This window comes from Lucilia cuprina, chromosome 4 (assembly GCF_022045245.1).
Source record: "Lucilia cuprina isolate Lc7/37 chromosome 4, ASM2204524v1, whole genome shotgun sequence".
In the NCBI taxonomy this organism is placed as follows: Eukaryota; Metazoa; Arthropoda; class Insecta; order Diptera; family Calliphoridae; genus Lucilia; species Lucilia cuprina.
The window spans coordinates 90,300,655-90,322,302 of NC_060952.1; the positions used below are offsets into that span (position 1 = coordinate 90,300,655).

Below are 21,648 nucleotides of genomic sequence, written 5' to 3' on the forward strand. Positions count from 1 at the left end.
TATAGACTAGACTATAGACTAGACTATAGACTAGACTATAGACTTGACTATAGACTAGACTATAGACTAGACTATAGACTAGACTATAGATTAGACTATAGACTAGACCATAGATTAGACTATAGACTAGATTATAGATTAGACTATAGACTAGACTATAGACTAGACTATAGACTAGAATATAGACTAGACTATAGACTAGACTATAGACTAGACTATAGACTAGACTTTAGACTAGACTATAGATTAGACTATAGACTAGACTATAGATTAGACTGTAGACTAGACTATAGATTAGACTATAGACTAGACTATAGACTAGACTATAGCCTAGTGTTGGGTATTATATTGTCGGTCAAGTCTGACTAAACATCAAGTATGAATTTTCTTTAACGCACAATAAAGTACTTAGTAAAAGTATTACAATTATAATTAGTTAAATTCTTTTCAACACTTTTGTAATTTTAGTATTAAAAATGGCAGTAAATTAAGTACTTATACTTAAAATATTAATTTTAAAAAGTACTTGAAATCTTACTGATTTTTTAAACTCACTGTTAAAAAATGCTTTATATTTATAATTAATGTGAATTAGAAATTATAACGTGGTAAAGAGTATTTTTTCAAAGTAAATGTTAATTAAAAAACACTTTTCATTTAAAATGTGCAACGAAAGGAAAACAGCTAAAACAGTTTTTGTTTATTTTTTATAATTTTCCTTTTTGTTGTGGAAATTTTTATATATATACTTTTTTTTATTTTCAACAATGTGTATGATATTTTTTGTATGCTGACCGTTCAAATACTTTTTAGGTTAAAGTGGGTACTTGTGAGTTGTTTTGCTTTTTTTTATCATTCTGTTATTTATTTAAGCTGTTTTTTTCTAATTTATGTAAAATGGAAATATTTTATAGATTAAAGCATATTTAAGATTTTAAATATTTTAAGAGGATTTAGAGAAGGTATTTATTGTAGTATTTATAAAAGGATTTTTGTTACTTTTTTTTCTAAGAGAAAATAACAATTATTTTTAAATACTTAAAACTTCAATCAATGTAACTTTTTTAATGAACACATAGAAATGTTTTTATTTTTGGTGTGGAATTTCATTTAACTATCACCGCCGAAACATTAAATTTGGAAGTTTTCATTGTTTAGACTTCCTGGTGTTTAAAGGAGTTGTCTTGTATCTATCGATATCTCTAATGCGAGATCGCATTCTTAACGATGGATGTTGAAAGCACTTGCCATGTCATCACCGTTTTAAAACAGTTACTTAAAATGATTTTTTTTTCATACTTTTCAATTAAAGTTTTTATTGGGAATTTCAACATCAGACGTGGTTCCGTCTCTCAGTCATTGCCTCGTCTAAAAATTGTATTTAAACTATGGGTCGCTCAGGAGGTAATGGTTACACAAAGTAATTCATTACATGATTAATTACAATGCGTAATTGGGCAATAACCAATTACAAATTCTAGTAATTGTAATTCAAGTTTTTCCAGATAATTGTTAAATATTCAATTACATTAACATTACACAAATATTTCCCTTAAATTATTTGTGTTTTTATCAAAATTAAGGACATTATATCTCAAAAAATGAGATGTGCTTGACAAATTTTGACATAAGGCTTAGCTCTATTCAGATCCTTAGGACTTTGTTATCAAAACCTTTTCGAGGAGCATTCACTTATGGATTTAAAGTCTTTAAGAATATAGATTATTATTTTTTCACTTTCTTTTGTGATTGGTTTAAAAACACAAATAAAAATTTAAAATTTTCCAAGAATTGCAGCTGGCAAATGAGGCATTGTTTCTAAGCTTAATATGTTATTTATGGTAACATAACTTTTACCCACAATCATGATATAATCCCCTATAATGTCATCAGCCATAGCATTTATTCTCATATAAATAATTTTTAAATTTATTTTTGATTCAAATAATTGTGTGTTTTCTTCCGGCATCTAATAATAAGCTAGTATTATATATACATATGTATGTATCTATACATGTATGTCTTTTATGTAATATATAATAAACATAAATAAATCATCTGCGTTTATAATATAATACAACATATTTCGCATGAATATATATAGTACATAAGTGCCCTGCAGTCGGTGGTAACTGTACCGATGAATTATTTATTATTTATAGTTTAAAGTTACTTCTCCAGAGATTACTCAGAGACACTTAAATATCGATTTACAACTTCTTAACCCACCCAAGATTATATAAATTCCATATGCTAGTAAAATATTATCTAAAAGTAAGAAAGTACAAGCGGTACATTGTGTCTTCATAAAATTGCTGGATACTCTTAGTAATGTTTTACATTTATGTAGGCATAAATCATTATTAACTTTTATAACCTTTGGCTCCTTTTGCATGTATAAGATATAAATATGAATGTTTTCGTTAAATCACACTAACAAACAGTTTTCAAACTAAGCGTGTGTGACATTAAAATCCTGTAGGAAAATTAAAAAGACCGTCTTAGAAAATAATGTTCGCTTCATTATGACAGAAAATTATATTTAAATATCTTGAGTCTTTTTTAGATCCCAAAACTACCTACTTATAGTAGTCTATACGTATGTCGATTGGTCCATGTATGTATGTCGGTCTGTATATCGTTTGTCTGTCTTTCCTTATCCGTCCATATGTTCCAACTGTTCTATTTGTTATATCTGTTCCATCTGTCTGTCTGTCTGTCTACCTATTTTTTATTTTTTTATTTTTTTGTCAACATGTTCCAAGTGGCTATTTAAATATAAAAATATATTAAAGAATGTTCGAAAAAAATTATTATTTACATTATATTTATAACAACACACATACATAAAATTTACATATAATTTAATATCAAAATTTATAACAAACAATTTTAATATTTTGTCCCCTTAGGCAATTACAAAATTCTTACCTATAAAGCTTCAACATCTCATGCCTATTCAACTTATGTGAGGTACTAATAGAAAACTTAATCATAAAATTGGAATTCAGGTGATATATAATTTTCTGTTATTTTCCTTTAAAAGTTGCCAACAAACAAAGACATATAAACGTATGTTCTTTTACAGCAAAAATAGTTAATATTCTTAATATGTATTTTATGTTGAACTATTTGCCAACACTCTAAGATTTTACTTTCATGTATTTGTATAATACATTGTAATACCCATACATATGTACAGTTACACATATTATTACTAATTGAGTTTGCTAAGAGTTTCCAACACCCAATGGTACACAGCTATATTCATTTATTGGTATAAATAGAGATAAAGCTGTTTCCGTTTCTATGGAACTAAAAAACGACAGTGAATAGATAATTTTCAACACAGTGATAATAGTTTCACAATGAGATTTAATTTCTTCTCAAGCGAATAATTTCATTAAATTCATAGAGAGCAATATTTTGCTAAATATTATTTTGAAAAACTCTTTAATTGATACACATTTTCTAGTACCATCCTAATAATACACATACATATGTATGTATGTCTGTATGATGTATTGAAGTGTGTATTTATGTAGAAACTCTAGCTGCCAAAGTAAGAAGTATTCCCTACGGTTGAGACTATAGTAGGAAGTAAATATTTTTAATTATACTTAAGACTTGTGTTAAAGTTCCTAAAGGTTAAATTAAATGTTATTAGAGTAAGCTTAAATATATCTAATTTTATCATGGATTTAATTTGTATAGTATTTTTGATTGGCTAGCAAGAACGACAAGTTATAAAGTTTTTAGAAGTTTGTTTTGACATTTAATAAGTCAAAACTATTACTAAATAGGGGAGTATTATGAGTTATTTGATTTCTTATTAAAATGTGTTTAGTGCGTTTAGCTATTAAATGTTTGAATAGTACTTTTGATTATAATGATAGAGATATTTTTATAAACGTTTTTTACTTTTTTAATAATTTAAAGATAACACATCATTATAATAGGAAAAGTTATGCTATAGTCTAGTCATAGTCTAGTCATAGTCTAGTCATAGTCTAGTCATAGTCTAGTCATAGTCTAGTCATAGTCTAGTCATAGTCTAGTCATAGTCTAGTCATAGTCTAGTCATAGTCTAGTCATAGTCTAGTCATAGTCTAGTCATAGTCTAGTCATAGTCTAGTCATAGTCTAGTCATAGTCTAGTCATAGTCTAGTCATAGTCTAGTCATAGTCTAGTCATAGTCTAGTCATAGTCTAGTCATAGTATAGCCCCGGTCTAAGTATTTGCAAAATCTATAGAAGGTAGGAGTCCCTTTCATTGTTCCCAACATTTCCTTTAGTGCCTTTAGGTTCTTTTTGTTTATTTACCTGGTACTGTGTTTTCATGTGTATATTTATATACATATATTTATGTGACTATGTACATACTTATGTATATCAAAGTGTACTTGAGTATACAAGTGTTTAAGATTTTGTATGTTTTAGTGAGTGTTTTCAACCATGTTTTAGTTAAAATGCAATTTATACCTTAAAGTTGCAAAACACTAACCAATTTTGCGTTTAGTTACAAGCATTTACACTTTGCTAATGAAAATATTCTTTTAAAATTTTTACGCTACAGCATGCTGTAGGGGAGTTTACAGGTGCAGTTCAAAATATTTTTTTGCATATTTTTTAGCATATTTTTTTAGCAAGATAATTATTTGATTTATAAGTAGTGAACTTTAAATTCGTTGTAAAGGTTCAGATATGCTCTTAGTTGTTTGGTGTTTTCATTCTAATGGTTTCTACCATTAAACTGTAAGAAATGTGTGTGGTTTTAGTTAAATTTTTGTTGTTGTTGATTTCATTTATTTTTCCATTTTTTACCCATTTCACCCACATAAATGAATTTTGCAAATAGTTTTCTTTTTTCATCCATGAAAATGTTAAATGCATCTTTGCCTGGTGCATATTTAATGTGGTTACTAAAAACTAACCAACACAAATGAAAAAATAATTTACTAAAACTTTGAGGGGAAAATGTTGTTAGTATAAGAGTAAAATTAAAGTTTTAATAATTTTTTTTGTGTATTTTATTTTTCTAAATTGCCTTGAAGAGGGGGAGAGAGGTCGATGCAATTAAAAACGTTTTATTTTCAATTCACACACATTTAAAAGTCATAAAGGATACTGTTTGGATCAGTGTATGAGTTTTAATAGTTAATGATATTACTGACAATAAAAAACAATCATGAATTTTTCTGATAGCATAAACATAAGGTAAAATTTTCAATTATAATGAAAATAATAAAAATATCTATATTTCTTATTAGTCGGATTAAAATATTTAATTTTATAATCATCATTCCAAATGATTTGTACTCGTTTTCCAAAATTTCGCATTTAAATATATGTAAATTTTCCCTGAAGTACTTTAACAAGCATGTATACATTTATGGGAAATTTTTCCTTTTTGCATAATTTATTTTACCTTATGGCTAAATATTTATTTTAACCCCCAAAAATGGAAAACTTCTGAGAATTGTTAAGGTGTTAATTCTCATAATTTTAATTTCTACTTAATTTAATACAAATACTTAATTGATCACAATTTGTTTAACAATGTCTTTTTGTGAAGCAATTCAAATATAAAATTTCGTTAGAATTATTTAAACTATTGAAAACTTTGGTATATAATTTCACTAACCAACCAACCAACCAACCAACTAACTAACAACTAAGTAACTAACTATCTAACTAACTAACTAATTACCTTAATGTAATAACGAATGGAACATGTTGCCCATTTACTACAAGATTGACACAACACAAAGTTTTAACTTTCCAAACTCATACAGTTTGATCTCATATTGTCAAGTCTAGTAGTAGTTTTAAGTCTAATTTACAGTCTAGTCTAAAGTCTAGTTTTTAGTTTAATCTACTTGTCTATACATATTCAAGTCCATAGTCAATTATGTAGTCGAGTCTACAGTCTATCTCGTATATAGTCCATTCTATAGTCTAGTTTTTATTCTAGTTTAGTCTATAGTCCAGTCTATTGGAGCGTTATTTAAGAAACTACAGCTATATTAAGGTTTTTCATATAAAATCGATTTTTGGTGGGATATATGACTGATCACTGATTTTCACTATTTCCTCAATTGGAGCGATATTATAGGAACTACCTACAATTTTTGGTTTTTCACCTGAAAATATGAGTGATCACAGATTTTTAATATTTCCTCAATTGGAGTGTTAATTAAAGAACTACAGCCAATTTTAGTATTTTTATCTAAAAATTGATTTTTGGTGAAATATATGAGTGATCACAGATTTTCACTATTTACTCAATTAGAGCGTTATTTAAGGAACTACACACAATTTTAGGTTTTTCACCTGAAAAATATGAGTGATCACAGATTTTCAACATTTCCTCAATTAAAGCGTTATTTAAGGAACTACAGCCAGTTTTAGGTTTTTCATCTGAAAAATATGAGTGATTACAGATTTTCATTATTTTCTCAATTGGGGCGTTATTTAAAGAACTACAGCTAATTTTAGGGTTTTCATCTAAAAATTGATTTTTAGTGAAAAATATGAGTGATCACAGATTTTCAAAATTTTCTCAATTGGAGCGTTTTTAAGGAACTACAGCCAATTTTAGGTTTTTCATCTGAAAAATATGAGTGATCACAGATTTTCACTATTTTCTCAATTGGAGCGTTATTTAAGGAACTACAGACAATTTTAAGTTTTTCATCTAAAAATCGATTTTTGGTGAAAAATATGAGGGGTAATCGATTTTCAATATTTCCTCAATTGGAGCGTTATTTAAGGAACTACAGAAAATTTTAGGTTTTTCATTTAAAAATCGATTTTAGTTAGAAAATATAAGTGATCACAGATTTTCACTATTTTCTCAATTCGAACTACAAACAATTTTAGGTTTTTCATCTAAAAATCGAATTTTGGTAGAAAATATGAGTGATCGCAGATTTTCACAATTTTCTTAATTGGATGTTATTTTAATTGGATGCCAATTTTAAGTTTTTCATCTAAAAATTGATTTTTGATGAAAAATATGAGTGATCACAGATTTTCACCATTTTCTCAATTGGAGCGTTATTTAAGCAACTACAGCCAATTTTAGATTTTTCATAAAAAAATCGATTTTTGGTGGGAAATAAAAGTGATCACAGATTTTCATTATTTTTCAAATGGAGCGTTATTTAAGCAACTACTGGTAATTTTTGGGTTTTTCATCTAAAATCGATTTTTTGTGAAAAATATTTGTTATCTTTTTTCTTAATTGAAGCGTTATTGAAGGAACAACAGCCAATTTTAAGTTTTTCATCTAAAATTCGAATTTTGGTGGAAAATATGAGTGATCACAGATTTTCACTATTTTCTCAATTTGAATATTATTTTGAGGAACTACAGGAAATTTTAGATTTTTCACATAAAAATCGATTTTTGTTCAAAAATATGAGTGATCACAGATTTTTACTTTATTCTCAATTGGTGCAGACAATTTTAGGTTTTTCATCTAAAATTCGAATTTTGCTGGAAAATATGAGTGATCACAGATTTTCACTATTTTCTCAATAGGAGCCGCATTTAAGGAACTACAGCCAATTTCAGGGTTTTCATCGAAAAATCGATTTTTGGTAGAAAATATGAGTGATCACAGATTTTCTCTACTTTCGCAGTTGGAGCGTTATTTATGGAATTACAGTCAATTTGAGATTTTTCATATACAAATCGATTTTTGGAGAAAAATATGAGTGTTTACAGATTTGTACTATTTTCTCAATTGGATCTTTATAGTATAGTCTATAATGTAGTCTATAGTCTAGTCTATAATTTAGTCTATAGTCCAGTCTTTCGTCTAATATACAGTCTAGTCTATATTCTGGTCTAAAGTCTAGTCAATAGCTAGACAATAGACTTGGCTATAGACTAGACTATAGTCATGTTTATTGTCTAGTCAAATGCATAGTCGGCAGTCCAGTCATTAGATTATTGCAACCTAATAGTACATTTGTGTTTGTTGAATACATGCCAAAGGTCGTAGTTGTATAAAATGTAATTAGATGTAGTTTTATAGCCTCAGTATGTCTAGTGATATATTATAATTTTTATGACAATAGAAAATTGTACATTTGTATATGTTTATCACAATACATAAACATGATTCTTATCTATCATTCTAACAATGTATAGGCATAATTAAACATTATTACTTGTAGAGAGTGTGTTTGTCGTTGTGATTAATCCAAAAATAGCAACAAAAATAGAAGAAAATTACACATACAAAATATGTTTATAAAATGCAATAACAATTACTTTTTATATACAGTCTGATGAATATGAATTGAATACAAATGAGTTATGAAATTGATGTGTAATGTGGGAGTTTAAATAAGTGTTGAGCAGTGAATAGGAGAGTTTATATTTTTCTTATCATACAGATTAGTATGATTTCATTATTTTGAGGCCTTTAAAAAATTTGTTGCCTGCTGCTTATTTAGTTAGAAAAGCATAAAATTTAGTTTTAACTTAAATACACATAAATATTAATAACATGCCTTTAGTTTTGATTAATTGCTGTTTAGTAGATAACAACTTTTTTATTTACACATAAACATGGTATATGTTTTCATTTGTGTAAATATGCAGAAAACAAATTATAACTTTATATGTTTATGTTAATAAATATGCATGAAACTTCTACGTGTTTTTGGGTCACCATTTATAAATTAAGTTGGAACATTTTGAAGATTAGTCCAATATGAGGACAGGTTTAAAGTGTTACATTTTTTGAATAAATATCCTATGTGATTGATTCATAAGCTTTAATTTTATTGGTTAATATCATTTTAAGGATTCTATTGTTATGAATGTTTATGACTGCATATAAATCAAAATAATTTGCACACCTTCATTGTTGTAACATATAGTTTTTGTAAATAGTTACACACAATATTTCATTTTTTTCATATACACTTTACACTTGCACACATAGACTGCCGCCATATTTATATTGCTTATCATTTTCACACCACACTTAAAAAAAAAAAAAACTAATAAGATGTTGTAGTCGGGCGAGGTCGACCATATAATACCCTACACCTGTATATGAATAAAATGTTATTTAGTTTTCATAATAAAGCATTTAAGTTGAATTATACCTTGCCTCAGATATACTCAGGCCATTTATTGTTTAATAAATCTGTGGATATTTAAGTAAAATTTTGATAGAGGCTTTTTAGAGGGGCTAGGGGCAAATGAGGCCCTATAATTATAAAGTTCATCAGGGTCATCAAGACTAGTATAGAACTTGGTTTGGGAGCATTTGGTCGAGATACGAGTATATTTAACATAATTAAGAACTTAAAAGCCATATTTAGCGGCTTCAGTTCTGTGGGGCCTAGGTGAAATAATGGACCGATGTTAACTATTTTCAATAGGCTTTGTCTACAATACCGTAAAAGATCATGTGCCAAATTTCATTGAATTATCTCCAAAATTGCGACCTGTAGTTTGATTACAATATTTACAAGCCCTATTCGGGGGTACAGTTGTATGGGGGCTATTTGAAATAATGGACCGATCTTAACCATTTTCAATAGGCTTCGTCCCTGTGACAATAGAAGATTATGTGCCAAATATCTACAATAGAAGATTATGTGCCAATAATCTTCAAAATTCCGGCCTGTAGTTTGATTGGACGGACGGACGGATGGACAGACGGACGGACATAGCTAAATCGACTCAGAAAATGATTCTGAGCCGATTGGTATATTTTAAGGTCCAATAGGACCAATATTATTGTGCGTTACAAACATCAGCACAAACCCAATATACCCTCCCCACTAAAGTGGTGTAGGGTATAGAAAAATAAATAAACCACACACTCATCAACACTTTGGGATACAAATGGGTACATAAGTGTCTATATCTTTAGTCTATATATTTTGCTTTTTGTTTGTATTTATTTATTTTTTTCTTTAAATACAATATACATTATATTACATACAAGTTTATACAAATATGAGTGTATGTGCATAACTGACACAGTCATATTTACATAGACAAGTGTATAAGTATGGATTCACTTACACTTTCCTGCAATCATCATCTCTACAGTCCTCTGCTGCACACCTAAGGCATCATTCTAAAACATTGCTATATATAGTAAATATATATTTTCTTACCAGCTAACAAATCATAATAAAATTAAAACTATGCTTGTATTGCTATTATCATCGTAAATGTGTCACTTAAGCATTGTAAATCATATTTTTATTATTGTTTTGCAGTTGTTCTTTTATTTTGCATCTATTTTTATTTTATCTGTTATTGTGTGTTCAGATAAAGTATGGGTGGTGGTGAATGTAATCGAGGCAGTTGCGGGCAGGAATTGCTTTCTTATGTAAAATTGTTAGTTTCATGAACAATTGCTGAATTTTAAACCTATTTTTTTGCAGGGACTATTCAGAAAGGCTTAATAAATAAACGGTTTGTTTCATTGGTTCCACTGTATTTCATTTAATAATTTCATATATAAATTTCTAAATACATAAGTGTATATTAGATTTACTTTAAAGTATACCTATGTAAAACAGATTTTATTACACAAACTTTCATGTGAAAGTATCAGTATAAAATTATAATTTTAATTAGTTTAAACATTTACAATTTTACCTAGAGAAATTTTAATAAGTTAGTATAATTATATTTATAAGCATACTGCATTTCTAACCGTCAAGAAAGTAATATTAGTAAAGTGTAAATATTACACTTTTAAGGCAGAGAAGAATTGTGCGTATGAGCTATAGCTAATTTGTAAATCAATAAAATATTAATCATACGCCTTGAAATACATTTAAACTGAAAAGTACATATAAATAATAATAAAGTCGTGAACACCTGCCTTGACGGACTACTTCACGGTCATCTTTTCCAACCACTGTGTGAGTAAAAAATAACGCATTGGGTGTCCGGCTATAATACGTGCACTTTCTTCAAGTACTCGAGCTATCTAATCTCTTGCCATAGTAACCCCGATGGAGAAGAACATGTCGCTCAACTAAACAACTGAGATGGCTCTGTTAATTCGGCAACAGTATCTAGGGGATGTAATTGTTAGTCCGAAACACGGATAATTTAAATTGCCAAAACTTTCATCTTACAAGTTTTCCAAGGGAAATTTAATAAGTTAGTATAATCGTATATATAAATATTCTAAACTGTCAAGAAAGTAATACTAATAAAGTATAAATATTGCACTTTAAAGGCAGACTAGAATGGTACGTATGAGCTATAGTTAATTTGTAAGTCAATTAAGTATTAATCATACGCCCTGAAAGGCATTAAAAACACAAAAATACATATAAATAATAATGATAATAATATCGAAGTACTTTACGTGAACACCAGCCTTGACGACCTACTTCACTGTGGCCTTTCCCATTCACTGGGTGAGAAAAAAAAAAACTCACCACTGTTCCTTTGTGTTGTACACGCAGGTTGGAATATACGCATATGGATATCCGGTCCATAATACGAGCACTTTCAAGTACTCGAGCACTCTTGCCACAATAGTCCCTTGTGGAAAGAACAGATGTCATGAAGAAGCTCAGTCTAACCCCGACAAATATGTCGCCCAACTACACAACTGAGATGGCTCTATTGATTCGGTGACATCAGCTAAGGGACTTAATTGGTAGTCTAAAACACTGATCATTTTAATTGACAATACTTTATTTTAATGGTCACAAAGATCCACTGGGAAAGTTGAGTATGTTTGAGAGTTTATTCCAAAGCACTCAACCATGTAGGAAAATCGGTGAAAAATAAAATAAAGGGCAGTGCCGACCTTGAACCAGACATCATTTTTGCCTCAGTTAAGCACATGAAATTAAACTCAATAATAACCATTAAATAAACTCCACATCGTATAACCCAATCACTGGATTATCAGCTCAAATCCAACATTTTATTAATTCACAGTCATGTTTTGTAATTTGTACCGCTCCTAGAATCTAGGAACGGTAAGATTAATCACAACCACTACGTGGATCCCCAAGGAACTTCAACCAATTGACTAGCTAGAACACAGTTCATTGGGCAACTTGCCACCCGTAGTAACAGATAATGTGGTGCTCTGGTTAGACTTATTTTCAAATCATCCAAGATCAAGCCAGGATTAAATGTAAACACCAGTTTATAGTCCCGGCAGACTACAAGTACTGGTAGCACCCTCGGATTGCAATACATCAAAATGGGATCTGACATCAGGGAAATATGCCCGGGGTGGCTATAAATAATAATGTAAAAATTTAGCACTTTTAAGCCAGAAGAAAACTGTGCGTATGAGCGATATCTAATTTACAAATTAATCAAATATTAATCATACGTCCCGAGTTTCATGAAAACTGAAAATTATTTCTGTAAAACTATTTAAATATTAAATATTTAAATATTAAATATATTGAAATTAAAATATTAATTTATTAAATTAGTACAATAGTGAGTATTATTTATGTTTAATATAATTGAATATAAATTACACATACGCTGCTATGCAATACTTTAAGATATTATACTTTTAGAAGACTAACTAAAGCTCTTAGTTTGGTGAGTCTGTCTAATGTTAATACTTTTATATACTTACAAAATTTCCATGTAAACATATACATTAATATATATATTTTTTAAAGTACATACTAATATAAACATATGCGTGTATATAATTATAATAATATGAAAAACATCCGCGTGTCGCCAATCTTATTGATGTGCCGGAAAGTTACTATTATTAAATATGTAATAAAAAATTTAACCCAATACACGTAATGTTATTAATAATATGTGTTTTTTTAATATAAATGGATTACCCAGTAAACATAATAATAGTAAAAGTTGGTATTTTATGTATATTATAATTATATACATATATTTATAAATATAAATATTTATAATATATATCTGTGCAGTATTGTGTATTAAATATGGTGTGTGATGTATTTACTATTAACTATTCTATCAGATAGTTTAGGGACTAGTGCATTATGTGGTCTATAAAATAGTATATATTATAGCCTGTGGATTATTGTATGAAATAGTGAATATACTAGTCGATGGACTACTGTATTGAATAGTTTGTGGTCTATTCTGTTAACTATAGATTAATCTATTAACTAATGATCTTAATTATCATTCACGCTATGGACTAGTTTCTAGACTAAACTCTCAACATTTTTCTTGACTCGACTCGCAGCAGCCAATGCTTCCGTACATTATTTTAACACTTGTATGTAAAAAACTCCGTTTGTAATTTATATAATATAATTTTCCGATCCTATAAGGTATATATATATTCTGGACCCTTATAGATAGCGGAGTCGATTAAGCCATGTCCGTCTGGTTGTCTGTCTATCTGTATGTTTATTGAAATTAGTTCTTAGAGGATCCGAATCTTCAATAATTCTATTTAAAATCAGCAAAATCGGTCTATAAATACCAGAGATATGTGCAAAAATGTTCAGAGACAACCTCTAAAAATTTCATCAAAAACTGAGATTTTATTCATGCTCCAAGAGAAATTACAAAAAACAAAAACAAAATACTTAATCATATGGTAAATTTTGTTATTGTACTCTGTTTATAAAAACAAGGCAGAGCGAGAGCAGCACTAGTGTGTTGTTATTGGTGAACCGGCAAACGTGAACTTATTGGTGTTTTTTTAAGGACCTTTTTGAATTTTCTATAATATTGAATCTAGAAACATGAAACTAAGTATGTTCAGCGCGAATTAAATGATTTGAAAGAAGAGTTTTTGATACCTATAAGATTCGACACAGCCGAATATAGAACTTTTACTTGTTTTCTATCCAAAAGTCTTGTTGTCGGTTGATTTTCGTTTAAAAACTTAAATATTTAAAATAACACAGCAAACACTTATATTACCATGTAATGGGTTAAAATGCTAAAATCTACCTACTTAAAAGCATTTTAGATCAATGTGTTAATATTATTGGAGGCAAGTACTTGCCAAAAATGGTTACAAGCAATTTGAAAACACATATATGCTTCTATAGTTTCACCGCCAAGAGGACAAATGAATTATAAATTATATATAAAACACATTATTATTAACACCTTATTAGACTACTTCTATGTAATTAGGATAATAAGTAGTAGTTATTGAAAAGTATATCGATAGGTAAGTAATTGTAATTTATCATAATATAATAATTTATTATAAAAATTTGTAAATATAAATTTTACAAAGGACCTAAACCTATCCTTATATAATTTCTCATTTCTTTACCCTAGTTTACAATATTTTTACTTCAACTTATTTTAAATGGTTTACTCTCACACCTTATTTATCGTCATATAAAATTGGAATGAATTTCAAATTAAATAAAAGTGGAAAATGACAAAAAAACAAAAACCTCATAAATAACAAGAGTTAAGTTTCTTGTCTGTAGAAAAAAACATAGTATGTAATGAAAAACAAGAGTTAAATATTTTGTTCGGTTATAACGAATTGTCAAAAACCTACTTCTGTTAAATATAAAATTTTACGAATATCAAAACTATTAGGAGAAATTTTAAATTTTGTTCTATAAACTTTTTCTCACACAGATGACGCCTTATAACCGGAATGTTATTGATCTTTGTTAGGATAAAAAAAGGAAAATTCATCGATTGATGCTTGATTTGAAATGAAAATGTGTATGGAAAATAAAAGTTATATATACATACACGTATATACAATTTTCATTATAGCGAAGGGCATTATAAAAACTAAGTCTTAAATTATGTGGAAATAGTAAAAAAATGCAAAAAAAGGAAGGAAATTGTAGGAAATAAAGTTAAAAATTAAGTCGATTTTTTAGAAGTGCAAGGGAAATGATTGTAAAACCAATATGAAAAGAAACCTAAATGTGTAAAGAAGAAACTTTATTAGTGTGGTTTTGTAACACTTAACACCCAACAAAAAAAAAAAACGTTAAAGAAGATTATTAAAGTATGACTCTAACCAATCTTTAGCTATGCCGAATACATATAAATTTATACGAATTACTAGACAATTGTTAAAGACGTCAGACGGTCGGTCTTTGGAGTTTTTTAAATTGCTCATTTACACTCATCAACGTTATAATGTTTCTATTGTATTACTTGAAATACGAAAAGTATTTATTAGCATCATTGTTTGTTTTGTGCTTTTGTTTAACTTTTTTTTTGCTGTTTTCTCATTTTGTTCTTTTTTTCCTGGAAATTTTATACATTGTATCCTTTAAGCGGCAAACAAGGTCATTGACCATGAATTTTTGTTATGAAGACAAACATTTTTTCTTGTTTATCTTAACAGATTTTTAAATAGCTTTTTCTTGGAGTAAGAAAATAAATTGAAGATGAAACATGGGAAATGTATGTAAATTAGTTTTAACACAAAACTATAAAAAACAGCCAGAGATTCAATGAGTTATAGGTTTTAAGATGTTTAAGATGTTTAGTAAACATTTTAGAATATACTTAGCAAAACATGAAAATATCATTAACAAAATTAAAAACATTTTTCTTTGAAAAGTCCCTTAATTCCCAATAGCGATGAAAAAATTCGATCTAAGTACAATATGTTTAAAAAATTCTGTGCAATCTCTTCAAAGTAGGTTAAAAAAAATTTTACAATTTTGAGCTTATCGTGAGAAAAATATTTAAAATTTTTCTGCTTCAAAAAACCTTTAGGGTGTTACAAGCGGTAAATAAATTTTAAAAAATGGACTAAACCAAATTCCATAATATATTTTTTGTAACCTATTTCGATAAAAAGCCTCTTCAATCCACTAAAAGTCATTTTGTGGACCACAAAAACTCTACAATAATTTTTAAATTATTTTTCCCATAATTAGCTCATAATTTCGGAATTTTCAAGACCCATTTCAAAAAAATCAAAGGTCTGAAATTTCAATTTCGCATAATACGCATAAGAATCTATAGGATATGTTATGCACCTCAGGAAATCGGACCGACCACCTCCGGTCCACTAACGTAGAACACTTACCACTTACCTATTGGACGTCATTTCTTAGTTATTTAGTTAGATAGATAGATAGATAGATAGATAGATAGATAGATAGATAGATAGATAGATAGATAGATAGATAGATAGATAGATAGATAGATAGATAGATAGATAGATAGATAGATAGATAGATAGATAGATAGATAGATAGATAGATAGATAGATAGATAGATATTTAGTTAGTTATTTAGTTTGTTAGTTAGTTACTTAGTTAATTATTTAGTTAGTTACTTAGTTAGTTATTTAGTTAGTTAGTTAGTTAATTACTTATTTAAGGTCAGAAACCTTTATTAAACTTTTTTTAATTTGGAAGCCTCGTAATTGCACAAACTTTGGTTCCCGAATTCTAAATTACTTTCTGTCGGCCTTTTTTATCTTCTACTTATTATTTTCTATTATTTTCTATTAGTTATTTAATATTTTCTCACAAATAATTTCCCGAGAAGAGTAACAAATTATTTCTTACGCTAAATGATTTTCCTAATTCATTCAATTTGTTATTCTTCTATTGACATTTTTAATTATGTTAGCTTTAATTTTTTGTCCTTCTTATGTTACCTTAACATATTTCTATTATGTAAAATTTCTTTAATTTTATTTTCCATTTAAGAATTTCCCTGAATTGTATATTCCTGTTTAACACTTGTCATCCTTAACAAACGAAGAAATACATGCATACATACATCCATCCATTGTTATTTTGTTGATATTTCAAATGAAATCTAAATATTTGTTGTTTTTGTGTGAATATAAAGATTTATACATGTTTATGCATGTACACATGTATATAGAAAAATAAATCTTTATTTGTCAAAGTTGTTAACAGACTAGTACTTGTTTGAAATGCATTAAAAATTTACCAACATTTTGCACTGTTACATTTTGACAGTTAAATATATATACAACACTTACAAATAAATAGACACAGATAATATAACTAAACCCTGCAGGTCGGGATGGCTGTTTCAATATTGTTTGCCTAATTTTATTTTACATTTATGAATGCCTAACGGAATTAACCAGCATTTTGTTTTACCTCGATTTCTAATGGATAATTAACTCTGCACTCTCATTAACTCATTAACATTACTCGTTAACATAACTCACATTAACATGAACTCACTGGAGACCATAATTATTTGATGTAGTATTGAACAAAAAGTGTCAATAAAGCATAATCTTAGTGATAACTTTACGTATGAAGAAAAACCTAAAAGGTCGAGTCAAGTAATTAGACAATTAGAAAAAAATTATTCCTAAACTAAACTACTTTTTGATTACACAAAAAAATCCTGGTTAATATACACCAAAACATATGCATATATGTATGTATTTTAACAGAAAACCCATTCATCCAAACAAAGAGCTTTACTGGTATTACATATTCATTTACCTATGTACATATGTACGGATTTGTAATGTCTGTCATGTTTTTTAAAATGTTTTAATTAAAACATAATTTCAGGTTTAACTTACTCCATTCAAATCATATTAAAAATGACACGAGAATAATATGAAAATCAAAATATTGGATTCTAAAATGACAAGAAGTAATACGGAAATTCTAAATAAATAAGAACCTTACACCACTTTAGTGGGGAGGGTATATTTTAGGGTATATTGGTCCTATGCCCACCTTAAAGTATTCAAATCGGCTCAGAAGCATTTTCTAAGACGATTTAGCTATGTCTGTCCGTCTGTCTGTCTGTCTGTCCGTTAATGTAAACCTTGTAATCAAACATAGGTTGTAATTGTTAAGATCGTTGTAATGGTTGTAATGGTTAAGATCGGTCCAAAATCGCCTAGGTGAAACCCTTATACAACTGAACCCCTTAAAGGGCTTGTAAACTTTGTAATCACACTACAGGTCGCAATTTTGAAGATAATTTAATGAAGTTTGGCATATTATCTTCTATGATACCATAGACGAAGCCCTTTGAAAATAGTTAACATTGGTCTGCCGCATAGGGCTTTTAAGTTGATAATTATGTTTAATATACTCGTATTTCGACAAACTTTATTATTATAGGGCCTCATTGGACCCTAGCCCCCTTCAAAATTTGACTTAAATATTCACAATTTTTTCCAACAAAAAGTGGCTTAAGTATATCTGAGGGAAAAGTACTTTATTTTTGTAACAGGTGTAAGGTATTATACGGTCTGCCTTTCCGACTATAATTTCTTACTTGTGTGCAATTATGTTTTTTTTGCAAAAATATTAATGTTTCTACTATAGATCAGTTCCGACTATAGATAAGTCCATAGTCCGGCCTTTCTATGCTGAAACTATATACTAATATCTAGCCTCCTCGACTATATGGTGGCCTATAGTAATAACTATAGATCAGTCTATAGTATCAAATATAAATCAATCTATAGTATCGACTATACATCATTCGACTATACATCATAGATTAGCGTTTTATCTTATCGGTTGGTTGGTATATTGTCTTAGATAGAGATCATTCTTAGTCTTTATTAGAGATCAGAGATTATTAGTGATTAATCACTTAGAAGTCATGACTACAAACCTGTTTATTGTATTATATATAAAACTTTCTATAGGTCAGTTTATTGTCTCGTTTGTAAGACGACCTGTAGATCAGTCTATAGTATTGAATATAAATAAGTGTATAGTAGCGATTATACATTATTCTATAATCTAAACAATCGAATGATATATAGCCTTTACTATAGATCTATAGTTCTTGTTGTCCATCTTTTAGTCTCGTCTAAATATCAGTCTCTATTTCAGACCAGACAACAGTCCTCATAGATTAGCGTTTTATCTTATAGGTTGGTTGGTGTAATGTCATAGCTATAGATCATTCGTTAGCCTTTATTAGAGATCAAATCTATAGTCGCGAATATAAATATGTTTATAGTATTAGTAGTTTAGATCATAAATTGTATATTATACATTATTATATAGAAATATTTAATTATAAAATTATAATTGTGATACTTTTGCACTTTTCAACATATTACAATGGATTTTTACATGAACACCGTGGTAAACTTGTTATCCATAACTGTAACATCACATCCTTTAGAATAAGTAATTTTTACGCCAATTACTTATATAAATTGCAATATAATCTCCCATGAATAAAAACTGACATATAAAATATTAATAGATTATTTATTTATAAACATTCATTTTAAATGCCACACAGCAGTTAGCAGATAATACAAATTTCTGCAAAAAAATATATTTATATAAAAGTTATATAAAACCAAATAGAAATACATATACATACATATGAAACAATTTTATAGTAAAACGAGTTGAAAAAAAACAAATGTTTAAATAAACATGACCACTTAATAAATATAGTAGTCATTTCAAAAGAATTTATTTATTAAAGTTTTTTGATTAATTCGCTTTTTATTTGTAAAGTAAGTAATAGCGAGTATATACATTTTTTATTGCATACTTTTCACATTTATCTCTTTCTATGTCTAAACTGCTATTTCTCGTTATTTGTTTTTTTTTTCTTTTAATTTACCGCTCTAATGGTAAAAAGCAATATTGTATACCACACATTTTGTCCATGTTATTCATATTGTAAAATATAAACGAGAATAATGTTAAAAAGGAAATAAATAAATAAATAGAGGTTGAATACACAGCTTAAGTAAATATCAGGTTTACATAAAATATGTACTAAGAGTGAAACTTTATTCTAATCTATCTAGATTAAGCTAACAAATAAACAGAAATATGTTAGAGACTGCAGTTACGAATAATTGTAAATCAGAAGTAAGTTAATTATTTAGATAGATAGATAGATAGATAGATAGATAGATAGATAGATAGATAGATAGACAGATAGATAGATAGATAGATAGATAGATAGATAGATAGATAGATAGATAGATAGATAGATAGATAGATGGATAGATAGCTAGATAGATAGATAGATAGATAGATAGATAGATAGATAGATAGATAGATAGATAGATAGATAGATAGATAGATAGATAGATAGATAGATAGATAGATAGATAGATAGATAGATAGATAGATAGATAGATGGATAGGTAGATAGATAGATAGATAGATAGATAGATAGACAGACAGACAGACAGACAGACAGACAGACAGATAGATAGATAGATAGATAGATAGATAGATAGATAGATAGATAGATAGATAGATAGATAGATAGTTAGTTAGTTAGTTAGTTAGTTAGTTAGTTAGTTAGTTAATTAGTTAGTTAATTAGTTAGTTAGTTAGTAAGTTAGTAAGTTAGTTAGTTAGTTAGTTAGTTAGTTAGTTAGCTAAGTAGTTAGTTAGTTATTTTCATAGGTAGTTAATATATCTCAGCCAACAACAAAAATCTTCCACAAACCTTATCCCGCTTACCCATACAATCACCAAAATAAATAAAAACACAAAAAACAATATTCAAACATTTAACACCTTTAGCTAACAATTTGCAGAGAATTTCTTTGTTTAAATAATGTCAACATAAACATTAAATTTAAATGTAAATTTTTCTTTTGTTTTAAGTTTATTTTCATCATTATTATTTCCCTTTAGTTGTTTATACTGCTTTTATGGCCTTGAAACACCAGTAACAACAGCAGCAGTTACGAGGAAAATACAGAAATAATATAAAATAATACAATTACAGAGAAAATATAAAAGAGGCATAAAAGCGTAAACAAAAATTGCCCAAAAACAAGATTGTTTGTAACTTTTAGGTGGGAATCTGTTTTCGTACTTATGTCTATGATTATATCTTTCTGATTCTTCATCCCACTTTGGTTCGACTTTCCGTTAAACCACTCACAACAATATGACAACATGATAATAACAAGTGTAAGTTGTAAGTAAGTAAGTTGGTGAGGTTATGGCATGAAAATAATGAATGAAATTCAACTTACCGCCAACGTAGATGTCAACTTTTGTCCAATTAAGTTTAGTTGCTATACTTTTAACAGCAAAGGAAATTGCTTCGTATGATGGTAGAAAATTGCTAGATTCCTGGAATTAGATAAAACAAATGAAAATACACAAAATATTAAAAGAAAAATTTGTTACATTATCTATTAAGATGCTAAGAGTAGTAAGAATTACTAGAAAGACTAGCGAGAGTCAGTCACAAGACGTAATAGAAAAAGTTTTAAATTAACAAATAATTAAATATTTTCCATAAAGAAAGAAAAAAATCCACTTATTTTTACTTTAGTTAATATATTCTAAAAAATGAAATTCACTTAAAATCTTTGATAATAATATGAAAGTTAGCATTTCAATTTCCCAAAATAAATGAAGTAATTTCTTGTATTAATTACAGTTATAGCTTTATGAAAGGATATAATAAACATAAGTACTTTTAATTAAAGAAGATGAATTGTTGTACATTGAAGTGTGGGAAGTGATTTTATGTGGCTGTTAGTCAACGTATGTAGTTGCTATTTATTATATTAGTTGTTTATAATGTGAGCCTGAAATGAAAATATATATATATGAAAATATATAAAATGAAAATATATATAGTCTAGTCATAGTCTAGTCATAGTCTAGTCATAGTCTAGTCATAGTCTAGTCATAGTCTAGTCATAGTCTAGTCATAGTCTAGTCATAGTCTAGTCATAGTC

At 28.0% G+C, this 21,648-nt stretch overlaps 1 protein-coding gene across 4 annotated transcripts in view; it reads right to left on the minus strand.

Moving 5' to 3' along the window:
- Nucleotides 1–21,648, minus strand: part of LOC111685298 — a 114,134-nt gene that overhangs the window by 18,993 nt on the left and 73,493 nt on the right. For all 4 annotated transcript variants that reach the window (XM_046949611.1, XM_046949613.1, XM_046949610.1 and 1 more), the window contains one exon: nucleotides 20,932–21,031. In XM_046949611.1, coding sequence (XP_046805567.1) covers nucleotides 20,932–21,031 — 100 coding nt within the window. The remainder of the gene's footprint in view (nucleotides 1–20,931; nucleotides 21,032–21,648) is intronic.